Source organism: Microcebus murinus, chromosome 9, assembly GCF_040939455.1.
Source record: "Microcebus murinus isolate Inina chromosome 9, M.murinus_Inina_mat1.0, whole genome shotgun sequence".
NCBI lineage: Eukaryota > Metazoa > Chordata > Mammalia > Primates > Cheirogaleidae > Microcebus > Microcebus murinus.
Genome location: NC_134112.1, coordinates 63,990,266 through 64,014,373, shown reverse-complemented (window position 1 = coordinate 64,014,373; position 24,108 = coordinate 63,990,266). Strand labels below are relative to the sequence as shown.

Here is a 24,108-nt window from a genome sequence, read left to right as displayed (position 1 = left end):
TTGATAGTGCTTTTGAAAGAAACCAAGGAAAGAAAACTCGTACACCTGATATGAAATTAAGAAGTCACTCTAGAAAATAAAAAAATAAAAATTTAAAAGCAAACAAAAGATTTAAAAAAATCATTCTTTGTAAACAAGGAATTTTTTCATAAAAGGCAGATGAGGAGCTTGCAACAAACTCCAGTCACAAGACTCCCCGGTTCCCTCCAGGTTACCTAAACACGTGTTTATGTCTGTGTATACAGACGATGTGTATTAAGAAGATTGATTAGCATTCTCATATAAATCTTCTCTAAGTTGTCCTTGTTTGAACCTAAATATTTATATAAACAGACTCCAGGCTGAAGAGTTGACTAATTTGGGGTTTTCTACAATTAACATAGTTAAATTTGATACAGAAAAACAAAGATTTGGTAGACTTAACCACTGATAACAAAGTTTGCCGGAACTAAATTATATGACAGCAAGACATTTTATTGGACTTCTAAAGGCTGTGACATAGGTTTTATTGGACTTCTAAAGGCCTTACATAAGTTTACTTTTACTTATTTCCAAGAAAATTTACTATCTACCCTCTCACATGCCTTTCCCAGAGGATACTTCTGTGCATAATTAAATTATACTCTGGGACTCAATACTGATCCTTTGGAATATCTCCAAAATAAAGCTCAGCCTTTTCCTTTTGGCAACTTTGAAAATGAATCCAGCTTATTCCCTTCTTTCTAGAAGCAACTGGATTTAATTAGAAGAAAATTGTGGTTTTTCCAAACTAAACAGAACCCAATGCTGTTTTTCCATAGTAAGATTTTTATCACCAGTCACAAACCAGTAACAAGCAATTGAAACTTGAAAGATTCTGTCAGACAGCTAAGCCCGCTTGCCTCAATGACTCCAAACAACTGGTTAGACTGGATTTTTTCCCACTAAACTCACTAACCTAAATGGCTGTTACGTTGACATAGTTTTAGACTTGAGAGTTTTGTTTTTAGTAATCCAAAGCAAACGTGTATAAATGTGAACATGATTGTCCCTTAAAATCAATATTAATTTTTTATGTTTATTGCATTTCTTAAAAGTAGAATTCCTTGGAAGCACAGTACCACAAAGGTATAAGAGACCTTGGTGGCCATCTAATGCCCACCAGCACACTTGTCCTCTATGCCAAAGCCGCAGGTGCCATTTCAGCATGGATACCTCCAACGATGAGGGGTCCACTGCCATATTGGGCAGCCCTCACTGTTAGAGTTCTTCCTCATCCTCAATCAAGTGCTATGTTTTGTAATTTCTACACTCTAGTCCTTGTCCTACTCTCTGGAATTAGTCATACTGTCAGCATTCTTTTTCATATGACATGCCTTCCTTGAGGTGTCAAATTTCAACTTTTAAAAAAAAAAGGAGGGGGTTGCTACTTTTGCTGCCCCCCCTCCACTACAGGTGCCTGTTTATTTCATTTTTCAGAATCTCTTCACCCAAGCTTTTATCCCACCAGCAGATTTCCAAAAAAAGAACAAAAATATGAATACCTCTTACTGTTCCCTCCCTTTCTTTCTTACAGGTGTTCCTTCCAGGAAGGATCAAAAAGAATGTCACTTTTCCTGGTGACATGTTTTTCTAGGGTAGAGAAGGAAGACTTCCCTTTTAGCTATGTTTCAGAGCTTTGGGAGACATTTTATGTGATTTCTCTTTCTCATGTCCCTTATAATGATGTAGAGATGTCATTACAACATCCCACTCTTGATTCATGGCCTTATTTTCACCTTTAGAGTCTTTTTCTTTTGTTCAATCTATTTTTTATGTGAAATTCATATAAAAATTAACCATTTTTAAATGAACAACAATTCACTGGCACAGTGTCATGCAACCAACCACCACATCGACCTAGTTCCAAAACATTTCATCATCCCCAAAGGAATCATTCTATTTCTAACATCCAATTTTCATAATAGCAGTCTTCCTCCTGTCCTCTGACTTTTGAATCATTTGAAAGTTTTTAAAGATACATATGTGTGGAATTATTCAACATTTTCCAAGGCCAGAGATCTGGGATACATTTTCAAACAGCCCTTGCCTGTTGGTCTAATTATTTAAACACATTTATTTAAACAAAGAAAGTTATAGTGTGGGTAAAATGCTATGCTTATATTTCAGCTTCCCACGATTTGCAACTAACTGAGACAATGCATGTCTGTGTTCCCAGCTTGTGAATGTGACCCTGATGGGACCATATCTGGTGGCATTTGTGTGAGCCACTCTGACCCTTCAGTGGGATCTGTGGCCGGCCAGTGCCTGTGTAAGGAGAACGTGGAAGGCGCCAACTGCGACCAGTGCAAGCCCAACCACTATGGCCTGAGTGCCGCCGACCCACTGGGCTGTCAGCGTAAGTCCACAGGGGCTGGGCCACCAACCCCAATACATTTTAGAACTTGGGGTTGACTCTGTCAGCCCTAGAATTGGGTAACTGTAAATACAGAAGAGTCCCCTGCCAGCCTCTGGGTTTTAAAAAGTGATACAATAACTTCTGCAAATTTTAGGAACTTAGTGGAGAATTCTGCCTCTTGGTTTGCTGAGCTTATCGTAAATGACCCGCAGGGAGTGTTCACATTTTACCCCCTGGAACAAACACAGGGGAAAGTGCCAAGAAATGTAATGCCGAATTGTGAAACCTTTAGGAAAATGGCCCCCACTGGGACTCTACATACAAATTCATTAAATCACATTATGCATTTCTGCAAGATGGATGTCGTCTTAGGCAATTATCAAATGGTGGTTTCTTGTCTTTTTATTTTTTTAATTACTTTTTCCCTTTCTTCTCACACTCCTCCTAGTATTGGTCCATATGGTGTCTGACAAAGAAAAGAAAAAAGTTAAAGAGGCAAGGGGGGGGAGGGAGGTAAGGGGTGGAGGGGATATAGAAAAAAACCTCAGCAGTTTTCTGAGGCCAAATATCAGACCCTTGTCTGTAGGGTCACAGAAGTTCAGAGCTGCCTGGGGCCTCATAGAGCTGCAGATTCCTCAGGGAATCTGGGTAAATAGTTTCCATTTGGTCACAGGATCATGCTCCATATGTTTGCTGATGTAAGGAAGTGTGGATTATTTGCATGTTTAGAGAGCATCAGGCTGAATCTTTCTGTAATAAAATGTTCTTGGGTTTGATGGCAAAATGAAATATCATGAGAATGAATTATATAGTCAAACCAATTTCCCATCACACCTTTCAACACTTCACACACCTTTCTGGTTTGCTGACCAACCTGATGTCCTCCAAGAACAGGCTATAACATTTTTGTTTTGTGTGTGTTTGTAATAGCTCTGTTGAGACATAATTCATGTACCATACAATTAACCCTTTAAAGTATACAATTCAATGATTTTTAGGGGATTAAAAGTTGTGTAATCATCACCACAATCAATTTTAGAACATTTTTCTCACCACAAAAAAGAAACCCCACTTCTGAGTGTAAACCCCAAAGAACTGAAAGCAGGGTTTTGAAGAGAGATTTGTACACCCATATCCACACCAGCAGCATTCACAATGACCAAGTCTCCATTGGTATGTGATAGATACGCAAAATGTGGTCTATACGTACAATGAAGTATTATTTAGTCTTAAATTCTGACACATGCTTCAACATGGATGACCCTGAAGGACATTATGCTGAGTGAAAGAAGCTAGTCACAAAAAGACAAATGTTATATAATTCCATTTATTTGAAGTACCTAGAGTAGTCAAAATCATAGAGACAGAAAATAGAATGGTGGTTGCAGGAGCTTGGAGGGAAGAGGATTGGGGAGTTAGTGTTTAATGAGCACAGTTTCAGTTGTGCAAGGTGAAAAGAGTTTCAGAGATTGCTTGCACACAATGTGAATGTACTTAACACAACTGAAAATTGTATACTCAAAAATGGTTAAGATGGTAAATTTTTTCAAAAATAAAAAAAGAAACCCCATACCCTTTTAGCCACCACCTCCCTATATCCCATTCTTCCAGTCCTAGGCAAACACTACTCTATTTTCTGTCACTGTAGATTTGCCTATTATGGACATTTCATACAACTAGAATCCTATGAGGTCTTTTGTGACTGGCTTGTTTCACTTAACGTAATGTTCTCAAGGTTTGTCCGCGTGGTAGCTTATTATCAGTACTTCATTTTTTTATTGCTGAATAATATTCCATTGCATAGATATACCACATTTCATTTGTTCACTCATCAGTTGATGGACATTTGAGCTGTGTCCATGAACATTGGTTTTCCTGCAGGGGAAGGGTATACCCTGCTCTGGTAGCATAGCTTCTTAGATTTCACAATGCAAGCAGGACTCAAAGGAGAAAAGGGAGGGGGAGAATAAAGAGAAAAAGTTAACAAGGTAGTAAGAGAGAGAAGAGAAAAGGGAATGATAGATGCATCTGCCAGAAAAGGAGCCATCGATAATAGCTGTGACACTCGAATTCTTGCCCCGGAGTCACACAACCTGGTCAGCATCACTCAGGATAACTGTGCCAGTGCTCCAGCCTGCACAACTTCCTACTTACTTGTCTCCTCCTAATTGCCATCCAGTGTCTGGCACAGGATTTCCTGCACAAGGTTATAGGCAGCACAATAATCATGCAGCCAGGCAGACAATGAACCTGGCAGGGCAGGCGGTTCTGTGTTATTGTGGCTATGCTTTTTGTGTGGTATGAGCTCTTAGGGGAATTGACAAGACTGGAGGAATTAAGAATGAGAATAACTGTGTATGCTGTGCTTTCAGCCTGCAACTGTAACCCCCTGGGGAGTCTGCCACTCTCGACCTGTGATGTGGACACCGGCCAGTGCTTGTGCCACTCATATGTCACCGGACCACGCTGCGATGAATGCCCTGTATGTATTTGCCTTGTAGTTTTCCTTTTATAAAGTGATGCAGATTTCTATGGCCATTGCATAGAAGAGACTTGTTAACCTCTTTCCTGGTCCTGTTGCATTTCAATACCCCTGTGGTATGAGTATTTAATTATAGAAATGGGCAAACATTATACATCAGCCTCTCCCCAACCCCTGCAGAGAGCTGGCTATTAAACATTTACCAGCACAGCACTGACTTGGACTGAACCAACCCCGGCGCAGATGTCAATGGGCTCATCCATTGTTTTCCCGAAAGTGCCAAGCAGTAGAATAGAAGAGTATTCATCTGCCTACTTTTGGGGGACACCAGACCATGGGGCCTTTCTTTCGTCTCTTGCACATAATCCCCTACCTTTCCCTGCTTAAAAAATATTTTGGATGGGCTCTTAAAAAAAAAAAAAAAAAAACAGCAACTTAGGTTTAAATGTATTTCAGATTCCTGTGGGAAATAAACTCTTGGATTTTTCACAGACTTCACTAAACACATGAGCATGTATATTCTAAAATTAGTAAAATGAAACCATTTCACTCCAAAAGAAATATGTCATGCAATGGGGGAGCTCAAACCCAATTCTTTTCTTTGTTCTCCAATCTTGGCAGCCCACCATGACATTTTAGAAAGAGAAAAAACAACAAAAAAACTTAACCTAATAAAAGAACAGTGACCTTGATGTGGCTGAAGAAATATAGCTGATAAATAAGAAACATATGTCTATGAGGACATAGTTTTGTGCTTATATTTTAAGTCATTTTACTAAAAACAGGTTGGGACAGAGAAGGTAAGGAAAAGAAGGAAGAAAGGATGCATGAAGAAGGGACTCTATGGAAGATATCAGGGAATCAAATAATTTTACATAAAAGAAGAAGGTTGGCCACACCAATCTCTGTGACCATAAGTGTGTCACACAAGGAAGGGTGCATAGTTGGTCACAGAATCAACCAAGATACCAAGTCAGAAGATTCCAGACAAACCTTTGGCTCAGGCTGACTTTTTTCACTGGCTGGTTAACTGTTATGTGTGCGATGCTGACTCGATTTTACTAGCAGCAGGAGGGAAATAGCTGAGCAGGGGCCACCCCATGGGGAACTGCCCATCCCAGCTAAGCACAGGCACCCACGAGGTGCTCCCAACCCACATGCATCTGACGCTGCCCTGGGTCTGGCCTGAGGTGGCCGACAGGATAGCAGACCCTGGCCTGGAAGGAGTTTTCACAGCCCCATCCTGAAGGAAATAGTTCATGTCCCTTTTTTTTTTTTTTTCCAACTGAAGTTTGGTTTTGGGAAAAATATCAAAAGTCCTTTGTTTAATGTTTAATGTTTAAATCTTTCTGAGTAAAATCGAGCATAGAATTTTCCCAAGATAACAAAAGGATATGGATTCTTAACAAGACCATTTCAAACAGGAGTCTTGTGCTAACTGAAATCTAAATTTTATCAGAGCATGTTAAATTAAGATTTGAAGGGGAAGTGTGTTTCTGAGCATTCTACCCTAAATGGTATCAGGCTCAAAAAATAGTTGTTTGTATCTAACCAGCTGTTTAAATTGAATAAAGGTCAAGATGTTGCAATGATGAAAAAGTCTTCAACAACAGAGTTAACTTTCTCACATGGGTTCATGTTGTGCCAAAACAACTGACTCTTACAAACAAATGACTCTACTAAGTGGTGATATTCGCATATCTCCAAATCAGCTTCATTGATTTTTCTACCTCTAAACTCTTCAGAATTATGTACATAAAATCCCCAGAGATTTTTCTGGTAAGGGAACCTATCACTTCTTTTTTTTTTTTTTTTTTTTTTTTTTTTTTTCTTTTTTTTATCACTACTCACGTTTGTACCTATCACTTCTATTAAAGCACTTGCAAATAGGCTGGTAGAACTTCTCCAGCAAGGACTTTAGTGACCCAGCTTGAGCATAAAGTGATGTTGTTAGAGGAATCCTGTGGACTCCATTGCATTTCCACTTACAATACATGGACAAACCTGCCTGTCCCCTTTATTGTCCCCTTTACCTGTCTGTCCCCTTGCCTGTCCTGGAGCTGGGAGATGAGCCCACAGAGATCATTAACCGAGTGTGTAGTTAAGGAAGGCTGCTCTGTGATTGTTCAGGTTGTTTAGCTACATGCTATATGGCAATTGCATTGTAGTGATTATAATATTACACCACAGGGCAGCAAATATCTTTATACCTAGATTCAACTGAGCCTTTTTTCTCTGCAGGTTGGATACTGGGGCCTGGGAAAGCATCTCCATGGGTGTTCTCCCTGTGACTGTGACATTGGAGGTGCTTATTCTAACATGTAAGTCTGTAATATGAATGATGAAATTCTATAGAAATAGTCCTTATTTTCACATAAAAGCACATTTTATTCTAATATGCTCATAGTCACAGACTATGAAGAATTTTATTCCATGATAAGCAAAGATCTCAAGGTGTTAACCACAACCACATTGATTTCTTTTACTTCAGATATTTCCAAGGGTGGGGTACACAATCTTCCTGCCTGGGTATCCCAGGAGCTGCTGGGATAGATCCCTGGACACACGCGACTTGACCTGCCGAAAACACCAGTTTTTTGCCATCCTGTAAGGAAAGGTCCTGATGGTCTTCTTTTCTCAGTTTTTAAAGCAGAACCAAAGACCCACCGGGGAAAGAAGTGGCTGCCTGGATTCGTTGTCAAGCCCAGTATTGAGCCCATGGCTGCTCCACATCCTCCCATAGGACTATTGATCGGTCAATTCCAAGAATTGGTCCAAACTCAGGGGGCATTAGCCAAGTACTCCCACACCCTCATTTTATACTCACCCCCCTCTATGTTTTTTCGTGATGGATTGTTTTTTCTCCAGGTGCTCACCCAAGGATGGGCAGTGTGAATGCCGCCCACACATTGTTGGTCGCAGCTGCACCGAACCAGCCCCGGGGTACTTCTTCGCTCCTTTGAATTTCTATCTCTATGAGGCAGAGGAAGCCACGCCACTCCAAGGACTTGCGCCTTTGGTGCGTGTTTCATTTACTCTCTCTGCAGACTTCATTTGATGACACCTCAGTAAATACATACAGCAACACTCAAGATCATGGTTAAAATACCTAGAAAAGAGTGCTTTTGCCCACAGATGCAGATCACAGAAGAGTTTGGTGTATCTTGCAACTGCAGATTATATAAATACTTGAGGGAAAATTCTGTTTTGTTTCTTTGTACCCCAGTTCTAGCACAGAGCCTGGCACATATTTGTGAATTGGATCAAATTGTGATGAAAGAATTTACTCTTGCCCTTTCAGTGCACCCATCAGATAAAACAAATAAAATGTTGTATTTTAGAGACAGGATCTCACTGTACTGCCCAGGCTGGAGTACAGTGTTATGATCCTAGCTCACTGCAGCCCAGAATTCTTGGGCTTCAACTGACCCTCCCACCTCACCCTTCTGACTATTGGGGACCACAGGTACATGCTCACCATGCCCAGCTAATGTTTGTATTTTTTATAGAGATGGTGGTCTTGCTATGTTGCCCAAGCTGGTCTTGAACTCCTGGCCTGAAGTGATCCTCCCATTTTGGCCTCCCAAAGTGCTAAGATTACAGGCATGAGTCACCGTGCCTGTCCCTAAAATGTGTTTATTGAACATCTACTTTTCTGTCTCCTACATAACACTATAAGCTATAAAAGAGTGGGGGGTGTGTATAGCATTCATCATTGTTGCACTAGTGCCTAGCACAGTGTGCCTGACACGTAGTAGGAGCTTTATAGATATTTGCTAATGAATGAATGAATAAGGTATATAAGGTAGGTTCTCAAGAGTGTGACTCCAGCCACAAACAGGAATATGGCAAAGGAAATGTAAGTCAAGGTAAAGGTCTTTAAGGAGAGAAAGTATAGGAAAATCTATTCTAAAGATAGGATTTGGGTAGACAAAGAAAACAGGGAAACCCATTCCAGGTTCTTGTGACCAAGTTGTTCCTGGAATCTCTTTGCTGTCTGGACACTGTTGGTGGAGAGGAATAAAAATGACCCTTAGGAGGCTTAGAATTCGCTCTTTTACTGATTAAAATTGAGGCAAGAACATGAGACTTCCACTGTCCTACTTAGATGTAGGGACTTGCAGTGGGTGGAATCAAAATGAAACAATCCTATGTCCGGATTCTTCTTCATGGTCTTTAATATTGCATCTTTATGATGGTGGCTGAAAAGATAACTTTTGGAAAGGAATATTGGTAGTTATATCTTAGGCCATAACTAGTTCCATTTTTTAGATAAGACCAAAAAAACCCATAATTTTTTAAAATAGAAGAACTGTTACTTAACATGTATTCAGTATAGCTGTGTGGGGCAGCACCCTCCACACACTGAATGAATGTTTATCCTGTTATCAATTAAATAGGATAATACTGAGTAAGCTAACACAGCCCTGAACCAGGGGTTATGAGTAGAGTGTCTGTAACAATGCTGGTTTCATGTGTTAGCAGGTCACATCCCTCGTGACCTGAATCCTTATTACTCCCTCCATGGCTTAAAGAAAAATATCAAGAATACAGAATAGCTTTAAAGGGCAAATTAAATGTTCCTAAAGGATTGGAAAGTATTACCTATGACAAACGAAAGGAAATTCAAGGTGGTATCGATATTGAATGACTAAAAGGCAATACTGTGAATAATTTTCCTCCTCTGCTAAAGACATTATCTTTAATTGTATTAGAAAATATGTAGGAACCATTTAATTATTTGCACATTGATTTAACAATTTTTGGTATGCTTTCTATGCTATCACTGCTGCTGTAGTATTATTTCATTTAGTTAATGCTCTGTGATTCACACTTTTTATATATAGTATCTCATTTAACTCTCCAAACAACCTAAGTATTATTCCTAATTTCCAGAGGAGAGAAAACGTTAGCAAGGTTAAGTAATTTGCCCAAAGTCATACACCTGGTGGATGGTGGGGTGGGGGTGGGGGTGGGGGAGGAGCCAAGAAAACCCAGGTGCACCTAGTTTCAAAACTCTTACCCTTAATCCATTAAAATGTTGTCTACCTATTTGTTCCAGGCTAAGGGCTGTATAGCAAGGGGTTAGTTAGGGTCCCTGGTCCCGAGAGTTTTCACTATAGCCAGTACATTTACATAGTTCAAGATGGCAGAGGATGGGGCAGTGCCATATGACAAGGAGAGCCAGTAAGTGTGTTAGGATTTCAGAGCCAAGAGTGATCCCTTATGAATGGGCTTAACACAAAGGTAGAATAATGTAGCCGGAGACTTGAAAACAATAGGATCTCAATTGGTGAAATAGATGAGAAGACAGTCTAGCCAAAGTCTTAAAAATAACAGCTCAGAGGAGAAACAACGCAGGTATATTCACAGTTAAAGCAGGGAGTTTAAATAGGGAAGAAGTATTGGAAAACAAAATTACACTCTCCTACTAAGGAGGCTAAACTTTATTCTTTGGGCAATGAGAACTCATTGAAGCTTTCTGAGCAAGAGAATGGAATGATGTGAAGAAGACTGTTCTCAGTGTTCATGCAAACTTAATCTAACAGAAGTGAAGCCCAGGTGGGAGGGAAGAGCCATCTGCCATAGTCTAGATGGGAACAGGTAAGGATCTAAGTGAGGTGATAGCAGACAGAAGAGAAAGGTTACAGATGGAAACAGAAAGGAACGTAAGCCTAAGACTGCATCTTATGAATAATTGTTTTAATACTCTAATTGGAGAACCAAGAAAAATTACAATTAACTTTTCAGTGGCTCTTCCAAAGGCAGTGTATACCTTTGCTACTCAAAATGCAGTCTGCTGACCAGCAATATTGAATCACATGGGAGCTCATTAGAAGCTCACACCTGCCCTTAGACTACTGAATCAGGTCTGCATTTTAACAAGAGCCCCAGGTGATTCCTGTGCATTTGGGGAAGCACTGATTTCCTTTCTTACAGGAATAACCTGTAGAGAAAATGTGGTTTAAAGTCACAGCAAGCTAATATTGATTGAATTTAAGATAGCATAGAATTTAGTATAGTATAAATACCAATTCCATAAAATATATTTTCTACATAATGTCAGTGAAATAGTTTATAATTTTGTGTTACAAGATGAACACAACTGGTGGAAGAGAAGGACACAGGGACATAATCCTAGAATGGCCCATCCAAAGGGTCCTCAGCACAGAGGGGCCTGGAAGCTGTGCAGAGAGCATGGCTGAGGGGCAGAATAGCAAATGCTGAAATAAACCAGGTTCCTGAAGCAGGTTGCAGCTGACCTCCAGGCTGCGAGCTCATGACAAGCAACTAGGGTGCCTATAAAATTAAACATCTTTTTTATAAAACCAACAATATTTCCATTGGTCAGGGAGACACCAATATCCAGGATGCAGTGAAAACTGGGAAACGAAACAATTGGAGATTTTCACTAGGTTGCCAACTGAGTGACTGAGGAGATGATAAAAAAGAAAAGCCCATAAAAACCAGTGTTTTAAGGAAATCAGAGTTGCATGAATGTGCTTTCTCTCTCCTTTAGTTTGACCGGTGGACTTTGGCTCTCCTGAAATAACCTCTCATGTGAACTTAATCTACAAACAATAAGAATGGGGCTAGAGAGTATAAAAAAGTTACACTGTCTACTAATTTTATGAATTTCTGTGCCATGTCTGTTGTTGATTTTCTTCAACTTCCTTCTTGACATCTAACATTTAAACATGTCATTTATACTTTTTTAAATACCACAAAACCAGTATGCAAGAATTGAATGTTTTCCCAGTTTAGGATTTTACTAGTATCTTTAAAAAGAAAACCCAACATGCAGTCTTAGGACCACCAAAAATTTCCCTATTTCCACACACACACACACACACACACAAAAACAATTATAAATTGTCTGCATTATTTCTTCTGGAGCCTTTCCAATGAAAATCATGATTACCTGGAATTGATATTTTTGATGGTTATATTTAAACCGTCTTTTCTTTTCTTTTTAAGATATTAGCAACAGCTTGGCCTAAGTGTGATGTGTATTTCCAGCAACAAGGAAATGATTTCATAATTGACAGAGGAAACATAATACTGAAGAGAAACCAGGAGCAAAGCCTACATGCCAGCGAGCAGAGTGAGGTAAACCGTTTACTAACGGCCACCGTGACACGCCATGATTGAATAATGCACTTAGAACCCGCCTGGCCTGTGTGAGCGCTCACAGTAAGCTCTTATTATCCTCATGAATAGAAATGGGGGAGAGGAAGAACCAGCTCACAGTAATTAGAGCCTCTGGGGAAAACTTCAATAGCTTTAATTCTTTCCAAAACGGAAATTTCTAGAAATCTGGGCTCTGCAGGGTTGGTGAGTCAGGCACTGCGCATTCACAATTCCTAGTCATTTTAGTGAGGAGAGGTAAAGTGCTGGGGAATGGCCCTGCTACTAACTGGAGAAGAAAAGATAAGCTGATGGCCACACCTTGGACCCCAAGGCACTCGAGGTTGGTCAGTGCTGGTGTCAGTGCCAGAATGATGCCCCCTCCCCAGGGCCTGGCTTCCAATGGCTTCAGGAGCCCCAGGAGTCCTGAAGACCTTGTGACCATCCAACTGTTATTCACTCAAAGGTGTGACTGCGGTAGGCCTGTTTGTTCTTTGGTCTGTTGCTTCATTTATCAGTTACACTGAGATCCTTATTGAGCATTCCTTGGTGTATGTGCACAAAGGCTATGCTGGAGCAGTGAGCGAAAGCAAACCAGGTTGTCTTGTTCCCAAACTCAGCGCCTGAAACAGCTCCTTTACACATAGGAGCACTTCTCGAGTGAGCGAAATGGTTGAATGAATGAAAACAGAAACACTTAGACCCTTAAGCTTGTTGTGGAGGAAATGAGCCCTAGACTCAAACATCTGCATGCCAGGGTGGGTTAAGTATCATAAAAGAGCCACATATAACGTGGCATGGACCTCAGGTGAAGGAGGAATCCTCCAGCTGAGAGGGTCAGAGTTCCTGCTGCGTGGTCCACACACACCCATCATCAGGGCTTGTTTCTGTGCCCACGTCACATCCCTGTTTCCACGCCACGTCCCCATGAAGGCTTCTGACTTTCTAGGCTGGAGGTAGCTCTACTCAAGCTGAACTCCACCCAAGAGAGCAGACTGGGGAATGGGTCACTATTGCCCTCCTCTTATCCCTGTGGCACAGATCAGTGATCCTCAAGTCTTACTGAGCACGAGCATCACCTGGGGAGTTTGTTGACAATGTAGATCCCAGGGCCTGAGCCTGGAGATGCCACATCAGCGAATCTGAGCCTGGCTGAGAAATCTGCATGTTTGCTGAGCACCCCAAGATGATCTGATACAAGTGGTTCATGGCAGCACTGTGAGAAACGCTGCTCTAACACTACACACTCTCCTAACTCTTGCCTGAAACCTCCACCTGTGTGTTATTGATTTGGAAAACTTCAACTCATCCCTAAGATTCAGTTCATATTTATCTTTCTCTAACATTCCCTACCCTGACATCTGGACATCATTCATTGTTTCCGTCTCAGGGGTCCTGTAGAGCAGTAATACTCAAAGTGCGAGTCATTCCAGTCAGTAAGTGCCATGGAATCAATTCAGTGGGTCAGTTTAGCACAATAGAAGGAAACATGATAAGGTCATATTTTGTGTGAATTTTTTTTCAATTTTACATACGTGTGTGTGTGCATGCACATGTGTGAGTGTGTACACACTGCCTCAGGCTGAGTTTCTCGAAGCAGATTACAACAGTGATTCAGGTGTGCGTGTTTTTTTTCCTTTTTATTTTTTTTTTAATTGGGCAGCACTCCAAACCAGAAGAGGCTCAGAGAGCTCCAACGCATGTGTTTTACTGAGGGAGCGCATCAGGAAAACCTATGGTGGCATGGGGCAATAGGCTAGCAAATGAGGAAAGGTGAGAAAAGGGTGAGGGCTGGGATAGAGTCTAGCTTTGGGCCTCATCCTCCAGGGAAGCTCCAAAGCTTAAATCACACCACAGAGCTGCCCCCCACCGGGGTACGAGGGCCGGCCTGCTGTGTTCCCTTATCAGCCAGTCATTGGTTTGGGCTGCCAAGGCAGATGTGGATGACCTTCCAGGCGAGGTGGATCTCATCAATTAAGGGCAAATCTCAAGAGAAGGTGGCAGTCATGGACTTAGCAGCCAACAGTCCCAGGAGGTGGCAGATGGTTGCCCTGGCCCAGGCATGGGGACCCGGCTACAGACCAACAGCATCTACGAATGCTCACTCCTTGCATCCTTGCATGCTCAGACCCACCTACAGGGCTCCTCTTCAAAAACCAGGAAAAGGGCCATTGAAGGCATTAAACCAAGCACAGAGCCCATTTGAGTATGGGGCCCTGGGCAACTATGCAGGTTGCACAGCCATGCTGCTGATCCTGTGCATTTCCTCCTCCTATTAAATTCACTACATGCAGGCACAGCTTCTCCAGGATTCTGATTGGTCAGAAGTCCCAGGGAAGTTTACAAAAGGACATTAGTAGGACAAACTATAGCCTCTAGCTGCTACAATTGATATTGTCTCCCTCCTACCTCTCCATCCATTCTAGATTCTTCTTATTCTCGACTAGCACTTCTGGGTGAGATGACTCATCCCCTCAGTCCTCAGAGTTTGAAGCCCCTGCTTACTATACCCTTATCAGGCCACAGGTATGGGAGATGCCCCAGTGGATCCCTTAGTGCCATATATATTCCTCAAGTCCCCCCATCAGTTATGGTTCCTGTGATTGCTAGTCTTCTGGCATGAGGAGCCCATGTGACCATACAGCAGCCATGGCTTTAAGGTTAGTGGAACTCTTTGTCCCCATCCAAGAATCCAGACCTCTAGACCCACAGAGCCTGAAGTTACAATGACTAGAAACCCAAATTCCCATGGTCACTGGGAGTGATGGTGGGCATGGCTAATCCTACATGGTTCCCAAACTCATGTGTTCTACCTACTGGGATATAGCATCACGTAACAGCCTTTGATTGAGGGAATACATAGCATCCTGAAGAATGCTGCCCCATCTCATAGGGTGCCATTGCCAAGCTAGTGAAGCTGATGTGTCAGCTACATCTTTAAGGGGCTCCATTCCACTGCCCTCTCAGGCCAGCATCTTCTGGGTGGTATGGTTTGTGTAGGGGCAGTGGATCCCAAGATCACATGACCTTTGCTGAACTTCTTCTACACAAAGTGGATCCCTTGTGCAGAGGAGATGTTATGTTTTCCTACCTTTGTGAATTAGACACTCAGAGCCCTCAAAGTAGTGCCAGCCAAGGCCACAGAGTGCTGATTCTCCCTGTGGGAGAACACATAACACCACCTTGGGCAAATGAACCCACTTCACTAGCCTCAACATAGGGGATTAGTGTGATATTTTGTAGAATATCTGGATGGTTCAGATCCTTTTAGGCTATGTTGTGATAGAGAGTCGGAGCATTAACATAGCCCTGGAACAAGACAGTGAACACACAATATTGCCCATCCCAAATAAATGCAAACTGTTGCTATTTTTTTCCTTACAGGTATGGAAAATAACACATTTTTGTACAGCATGTACTATAGGCTGTAGTAATCTCCTCTAGTAAAGATACTCCATCTATCACAACAGTTGCAAGTGGGGCTACAATTTGGTTAAATTTGTGGTAATTCACTTCCATCTACCAGTGATCCACCAAGTTTTGCAGGGAAAAGACTGGAGAGTTCAAGGAGGATATGATGGGAACTACCAGTTCTTTATCCTGTAAGTCTTGAGAATGGCACTTTGAGGATGTGCTGAGTTGCAATATTGCTTCTTACGTACTATTGTGCTTGACAGTGGGAAGGGTGGGGGCTCATGTCATAGGCTTTGACTTGGCTTTTCCTACTATAAGAGCTCTTACCCTACAGGTCAAAGAACCAATGTCAACTACAAAGCAGGTCCATTCCAATTATATATTCAGGAATTCGAGGAAATTATCAATAGGTGGTTCTGTAAATCCAATGAACTCACTATGAAAGGGACCTGGGACAGCACTCCATTTATTCCCTGACCCACATACGCCCCTATTCTAAAAGGGGTGCTCTGGCCGGGCACGGTGGCTCACGCCTGTAATCCTAGCACTCTGGGAGGCCAAGGCTGAGGCGGGAGGATCGCTAAAGGTCAAGAGTTCGAAACCAGCCTGAGCAAGAGCGAGACCCCGTCTCTACTATAAATAGAAAGAAATTAATTGGACAACTAAAAATATATATAAAAAATTAGCTGGGTACAGTGGTGCATGCCTGTAGTCCCAGATACTTGGGAGGCTGAGGCAGAAGGATTGCTTGAGCCCAGGAGTTTGAGGTTGCTATGAGCTAGGCTGACTCCACAACACTCTAGCCTGGACAACAAAGTGAGACTCTGTCTCAAAAAAAAAAAAAAAAACCATAAAAGGGACACTCTGAGGGCACTTTGGGTACCTGGTTGTTAGCATCAACTCAGATCCTGTATCCACTAACACTGAAAGACATGGGTCTGTCCCCTTCCTCAATAGACAGTTACTCAAGTAAATAACCATAGATCTCTTTGGAGAATGAGTAAGAGAATCACACTTGCTGTGATGTTGAAGAACCCTTGTCTAAGAAGTGGCTCTAATCTAGAAACTTGGCAAAAGATCATGTCTTTCCATGGTGCAGCTGACCTCAGCCTTCTGCTGATTCATACTTGCTCACTTGTGATTATATACATTAAACAATACTTTTGTTGACTGACCATCGATCTTGCTCCCAGGAACACCATGTTCTATTAACCATCTCCAAAGAAGATTCCTGTGGGTCAGTCCCCCTTGTCTCTCATGCCAGCCTTGCTGCCCAGCATAACAATTATAGCCATCTTGCTTTCAAGAGTTAAATACTATTACCCAGACTTTGATAACCTGGACTCCTGCAGTGACCTTGACAATAAGGAACTCAGTTTTGTAATATTTAATAGTATATAGTACACCTTGTACTAGTCCACAGAGGATAGTCATACCCAGCTTCTCAGTGACACTGTTGGTCTTCTCCAGTTCATCCCTGCTGTCTTGGTGGATAGAGTCTACCAGCCCCTCCCCCACCAGGAACATGTTAGCTGGTGGGTTTTCTGGTCTTGTACCTGAAATCGATTCTAGCATCCCAACTACTTTGAGCCTTGTCTCCTCTCTACAACCTGCTACAGCAGTTCTGGCATTTCAACTTCATTTCTTCTGGGCCATGACTGTGGCCAAGCTTCCAATAGTTACTCAAGTAACATATTAGATTCATCTCCCAGGGCCTTTGCACGGCTACCAAATCCTATAGCACAGGTGGCCCCAAATATACAAACTCTCCCTTATTCAGTTTCATACTCTCCTCAGGATCCATACTCAGCCATTCCCTCCCAGTTGCTAGTGGTACATGTTGGCCAGATCCCGCAGCTCCTTTGGCTGTAATCTCTTTCAAAGATCCAGTACTTTCCCACTCTGACATGCTGAGACTTGACCCTAAGTATTGGGCCAGTGGTCAGGTGGGGTAGCACAGGCAGATCTTGAGGAAGGCATGCATTTTCTTATAAGCTTCCTGTATGCTTTGAGATTTCTACATTGTCTGCAATGTGGTGGAAGTACAATGGTGGCTCTATTTTCCATTACGAGCAAGTGGGTTCTATCTGTAGTCTAAGAGTGCTGAGGAGAACCTGAGGCTCAAGGTCCTCATGTGCATGAACCCATGTCTCCCACTGCTTCTGTGTGAGGAAGCCTCTGTTCCCACACCGCATCCCCATGGAGCCTTCTCTGACTCTATGCTGGGAGTAGCTCTCCTCAATCTGAGGTTCACCTGAAAGAGAAGAGCAGAGCATGAGTCACCACACACCTCCCCTTATCCCTGTGGCCTCAGATCTCACCGTGCATAAGTATTACCTGGGGAGTTTAAGATGCAGATTCCAGGGCCTGACCCTGGAGATAATACATCAGAGAATCTGGGCCTGGCCAAGAAATCTGCATGTTTGCATAGGTAATTTACCTAGGCTGATACTTTGGCCTTCTCTGAAGTTCTGCAACTCTTACAATTAAGTCTTTTGCCTAGGCTTCAGCTCTTCCTGCCCTTAAGGAGATGGGCATCTCTTTAATGAGCATGTCCCCAAAGAGGCCCTCTGATTCTCATACTTTGCTTTAAATTGGTGATTATCCTGAGCCTGTCATTTTCTCTCATCAAAGATATTCAACAACAGCAACTCATTTCCACAGTCCTTATAATTACCATGTCTCCCATATCTTTCAGTGCCAGAAATACTGCTCAAGTCAGTATTTCCTCTACTTTCCCTTTTATCTTACCCCAGTTCTCCACAGGTGACAGTTTTAGCAATCACCCCACTACTGCATGCCAGGGATTGTCAGTACACGTTGCATACTGGGGTCCTCATTGCCACCTGAACAGTAAATTATCCACCTCCAGAATCGCATCTCTGGATCTACTTTTAGGTAAACTGGTATCAACTGTTTCAGGTCAGGTGCCCTAGAAGCAGAGCCTAAGATGAGGTTCAGCTGCATGTGATTTATTAAGCAAGTGTTCTTCAGGAATACTCTTTAAGACAATGAAGGAAACAAGACAGAAAAAAAAAGGGCAGAGTAAGAAGTGGTGTCAGGCAAAACAAACCTTGGGTTGATCCTCAGAAGAGCTCAGGAGCATAAACTGCAATCCAAGTCGTCCTGCCCTTTGAGACAACAGGGCCAGGCTTTTATACCCTCGTATCAGTTCGTTATTGGCTGTGAGTTCCCTGGGGGATGGCTGTAGGGGCCAGGGAGATGTGAGAGAGCAGCTCTCCAGAGCAAGGGTCAACTGTGAACTGTTAGCAGCCATGTACACAGCAACTGGGGGCTGGGTGCACCGACCAGGTAAAGGGGATCTGGGAGGGGAACGTAGTGTGTCTACTACAATTTCTCATGTGTCTTAACTGTTTGAAAAACATTACATATGGATGACTTTACATATGCCTGTCTATTAAAACCAAATGTGGTAGAACAGTTGCTTATTTACATTCTCCCTTTACATGCAAGATTCTAAAGTCCTCTATGGCTGGAGCTCCATCCTATTTATCTTTGCATTCCTAATTCAGAGGCTGGTGCTTAATTGTTACTAAACAAACAAATGAAGAGCAGTTTGGTGTGGATCACAGAGCAACTTGAACTCCAGTATAAGTTACTTGGGCGTTATTCTGTTGGCAGTTAGAGTTTGAATTGTTTTGTTGGCAGAGGCATGCATTCATAATATGTATTGGATCAGGGAGAGAGAGGAGAGCAGAGCCAAGAAAGAGACTGTTGCAAGAAACAAGAGAAACAAGAGGAGGAATTTGAGTGGAGGCTGTTGAGTGTGGAGAGGCAGATGCAAAAGTAATTAAAGAGGTATTATCTACAGGGTCCAGATGGCCTCAGGCTGACGTCCAGTATAGAGACCATCAGGGATTCTAATCAGTCAAGTGTTTTAGGAGGTTTGTACTTATATGCCCCCAAGTAGACAGAAGAGGAGCATTTCTCCCATGTTTGCATAGGAGAAATATCTAGAAAATAAATCCATGTGGGTTTTCTCATTATCATGCACAATTAGGCGAAATCTATAAAGTAGGCCTGGGACTATTCTTTTCCGTCCATATTTTGGCCAGAACTCCACAATCGTATCTGAGAACACCCAAGGGCGGCAGTGTGGGATTTGCTCAGTTCATTAATACATGGGGTATTTAAAATTAAAGTGGCTTCTAGTGACACTGCTTTCAAATCAGTCATTCTATACAGTCACATATGTTCCAAAGCTGCAGTTTCAGCACATTATTCTCAGCTGGACTCTGGACCGTATCCCGGTTGGAATAATTTATCCGTGACTCAAATGAATCATATACACACCAGGAAATGTGGGGAGGAGGAGGGTAGTGGTGGTTTAGGTTTTGGGGTGGTTGGTTTTGTTTTGTTTTCCTGAACTCTTCTAGGCCTTGACTGTAGGCAAGGCTATTTACATTCCTCTTCCATTTTAGAGCTCGGTGACTTTTGGCAAGAGGCCTGCAGTTCGCACTGTTTTACGGGAGCCAGTTCCTGGGAACCCTGTTACATGGACTGGACCCGGATTTGCCAGGGTCCTCCCTGGGGCTGGCTTGAGATTTGCCGTCAGAAACATTCCCTTTCCTATGGATTTCTCTGTGGCCATCCGCTACGAAGCCCAGGTATCCTTGAACTCCAACTTCTTCAATGGTAAAAACTGACCGAACTATACTCTCAAACTAAATGTTTTCATTTCAGCCTTGCTAGAAAAGGTTCATCATGAAATGATGTGCAAAAAGTAGAACATCTGGAGAGTGTTATAAACCAAAGCGTTTCCTAGAGACATTGAAGCAACACAGTGAGCCATATGCACACATGCTTGATCCCAGGGAGAGAAGCTAAAGCTGGAGTTATTATGTATATTTAAGGTACCAGGTTTAAGGAAGTGGTGACTGAATGTTTGTATAAGAACAATAAACAACAAAAATAACATGAATCCTGTCCTCCTGGGACTTTTTTCCAGAAATTTAATAAACCAACAAATGTGCAGAGTCAGGCTCACAGACGACACAGAAGGGACATTTACTTGCATTTGGATCTTGCCCTGCAACAAGAGAAAGACTAAAAGCATTCGCCTCTGCTGCCTCCCACTCCCACCTCCTGCCTGTCAAGGAATATCTAAGACAGACTAGAAACCAAATTAGAAAAATACTTGATCTAGATCAGTGGTTCCTAACCTTTTCTTTGGTAATCTGAAACCCACCAACCATCTCCCTTACAAAGTATTTTCTACAGCTGGAGGTGGGTGTGATCTTAGAGGCTCTGAACTCCTGCTAGAAACTGTGTTTGAAATTCTGAATATAACATAATTCTCTACTTCTCACTTACAAATGAAAGCCGAGGGAGCTCAATGTACTTTGACTTGGTGAATGTAAGAAAGCCATTAAAAAAGAAAAAAATAGATTAATTTTTCCATGGAGAGAGTATATCCCTGACAACTTTAAAAAGCTTTTCCAAATTGTAAGGCTTCCAGAATATAGCTAATTAGCATATTTCTCTCTCTGTATGTATATATATGCATGTGTATGTGCATATATATAACATGCATATATATATTTATCCTTTATATATTTATATATGTTTTATATAATATATAATATATATCCTTTATATATTTATATATATATAGAAATATATATATCCTTTATATATTTATATATAAAGGATATATATATATATATAAAGGATATATATATATATATATCCTTTAGTGAATGATGCCAAATCATTATTCTGCAATCTGGGACATGATGAATTAGTCAACTCTTTGGAAGATGGGTGTTGAAAATTTAGACCTGTCAGGAGGGTTAGGGTATTTCCAGGCCGGTGAGTATAGCTATAGCCAGAAACAGTGTTCTTTCTGCCTGGATCACGATTCAGACACCAGAGAGTTGGGCCCAGGAGCAAACCTCTAAGACTTCTTTCAACTCCAAAGCTCTATTTTCCAAGTAGCCTGTGGGTTGCAAATTCAATTCATGTCCTATCCATTAGGTATATATGAGTAAGTGCAAAAAAGTTTCCTGCATCCTCACGGTGACGTGCTTTCATGTCGTGCCCATCTAGTCTGCAGCTGACTGGGCTGTCCAGCTCATGGTGAACCCCGCCGGAGGGCACAAGTACTGTACCCACAAGACTCCACAGCCAAAGCCTGCGTCTGTTGCCTTGCCAGCGGCTGCCAGGTATGTTGGGACCTGACCTCAAACACTGAAGCTTTCTTGGGATTTCATTCCTGCATCAATAATTTGTATCTGGGAACTAAGTGGAAGAAAAGTGTTGTAGAAGACTATAATATTTATTATGCACTTACTGTGCGCTACACTATGCAGTATATTTAATATCACATTTAATCTTCATAACTTGGTGAGGTAGATTTTGTCTTTATCAGGTGAAGAAGAAATTAAGAAGAAGAATACTCAAATGACTTGCCCTCATTGCTAGTGTGTAGCAGAACCAGGATTCCAACCCAGATATCCTGACTCTAAATCCAGAATGTTCCTTTTCCAGTCCCCCAAGTGGCTTGGAAATGTGAAAAAGTAAAATGTTACAGGAATAACAATAAAATATTCAGCTTGAGTAGTCTTAACAGCTGAGAGTCTATGAGGTAAGAAGCTACTAATTTTGAGGCCACTCACTCTGCCTCATCAGAGATTTGTGGCAAAACAAAACAGAGACCCTGTTGGTATCAGTGTGACAGACGGAATGAAGGATATCTATCCCATCCTTTCCCCAGAGCTGTCAAGACAACCTATGGCCAATGGTTTCTAAGACTTTGCTAGTTGTCAAAAACCTGTGGAGGAGCCACTAAGGATGTAAGTGTGAATTCACCATCCAGCCAACCCACCTGTGCTGGTCTAGACCTGGACCTGGCCTCAACCCCACAGTGGCACCCACTTCACGGCACAAGTGGAACGCTACCACGTACTGTGGCTACTTAGGTAATATGATTGTACTTTTGTCACTGAACTTTTGCTTTATTTCTCTTAATGCAGAATCATGCTCCTTCCCACACCCATCTGTTTAGAGCCAGATGTACACTATTCCATCGATGTCTATTTTTCCCAGCCTTTGGAGGGAGAGTCCCACACTCATCCACACATCCTGGTTGATTCTGTAAGTATCACAGAGCTTTGTGGATGCTTCATTCTCAGCTGAGCACCATTATCATTCTACTTTTAGACTCCCTGGTGAAGTGTTTCTGGAAAAATATAAATGTCTTTGCTTCATTATGAAAGTCATCTAATAGCAATTGCAAATCTTACATAACAGTATGTCCCAGTAATGAAGTGTTGTATGTATCATATTATTTAATTTTCACAGCAACCCTGTGAGATAGGTACTGTCATGATTTTACAGGTGATGAATCAGAGATGCAGGGTCGCAGGGCTGGCGAGTCAGGAATGAGAGCCACGCTGCCTGGTCGCAGATCCCTGCTCTGAGCCATTGCAGCATGCTGGCATTATAGAGCACTTAGGGTAGAAAGCCAACCACTTAAATTATTTTCATTTTGTAAATTCCCACTGTATACATACTATGCTTTCATATCATTGTAATCGGAATGCTCATAAAATTATGTATATGGATTTTTTTCACTTCACATTTTATCATAAGCATTTCTTATGATACTTATGTAGTCTTCCGATCCTTTTTAGGAACCATGCAAAATATTTCCTGAGTGATTTCTTTTAGCATCTTTCCCCAGAGTTGGGCCATAGGCATTCCTTCCAAACCTCTTACTCTGTGCAGCCCTTCAGAGCCAGGCTTGTCGCTGGGCAGAGTTGGGGCATTCAGTATATTTACTTATTCATCTATTACCTTATTCGTGGTTGTGTAAGTTGCTTCTGCTTTTTACTACCATGTATATTTGATACGTATTTTTAAAATATTTTTAAATGTATTCCTTACTTTACTCAAGGTTTTATGGCTCTTGAAATAATTGTCAAAATATTTTCTAGAAAACATTCTCCAATTAATTTTCAGGATCCTCAGAAAAGTATAAAAATACCAGTTTTATCCCACCTTAAACAGAATTGTATAGAATTGTGGGGAATTTATAAAAGGTAATTTCATGGATAAAAATCAAATTGCTTCGTTAAAATCGCATTTTTGAATATTTGTGAGAATCTCCTGAAATCATGATTTAAGTGGCAAACTATAGCCCAGCAAAGTTTTATTGGAACACGGCCAGGCCTGTTTGCTTACATATCATGTATGGCTGCTTTCAAGCTAAAACACAGAGTTGAATAGTTGCACAGAGACATTGTAGCCACATTTTATCAGGCAACCTTAACCAAAGGTGGTCTACAACCTGCACATGGATGGCTGTGTAAGAGTTTAGGTAAGGTTCTACTATATTATGGTAGAAATGAAGTAGAAAGCAGAAACAAACTCTTAAATGGGAAATTTAAGCTATCATGATTTCACTATCGAAATAACTCATCTCCTCCTCTGAGGAGCTTTAAATAGAACTGCACTCATGAACCAATAAGTGATTTGCAAAAGGAAACAAATCAAATCCAACAGGTTTAATTTAGGGGGAAAAAATGCTAAAAGTTGGGAACCAAGGCAAAGTAAAGAAAGGTTCACAGTGTAGAAACTAGTGAAATTAGTGAAGAAACTCAAGAAGTCCTAGGTCATTAAGGGTGTTATAATAATCATGAAACTCAAATGTATAAGAACCAACATACTTCTCATTTTAAATACA

General features: G+C 41.6%; 1 protein-coding gene across 1 annotated transcript in view; it reads left to right on the top strand.

The window, feature by feature from the left end:
* The window catches only part of LAMB4 (laminin subunit beta 4), a 92,895-nt gene that overhangs the window by 20,592 nt on the left and 48,195 nt on the right, over positions 1–24,108 (top strand). The window contains exons 10-16 of the mRNA XM_076006528.1: positions 2,198–2,377; positions 4,750–4,859; positions 7,101–7,180; positions 7,728–7,878; positions 19,844–20,029; positions 21,471–21,586; positions 22,397–22,517. Of these exons, the coding sequence (XP_075862643.1) occupies positions 2,198–2,377; positions 4,750–4,859; positions 7,101–7,180; positions 7,728–7,878; positions 19,844–20,029; positions 21,471–21,586; positions 22,397–22,517 (944 nt within the window). The remainder of the gene's footprint in view (positions 1–2,197; positions 2,378–4,749; positions 4,860–7,100; positions 7,181–7,727; positions 7,879–19,843; positions 20,030–21,470; positions 21,587–22,396; positions 22,518–24,108) is intronic.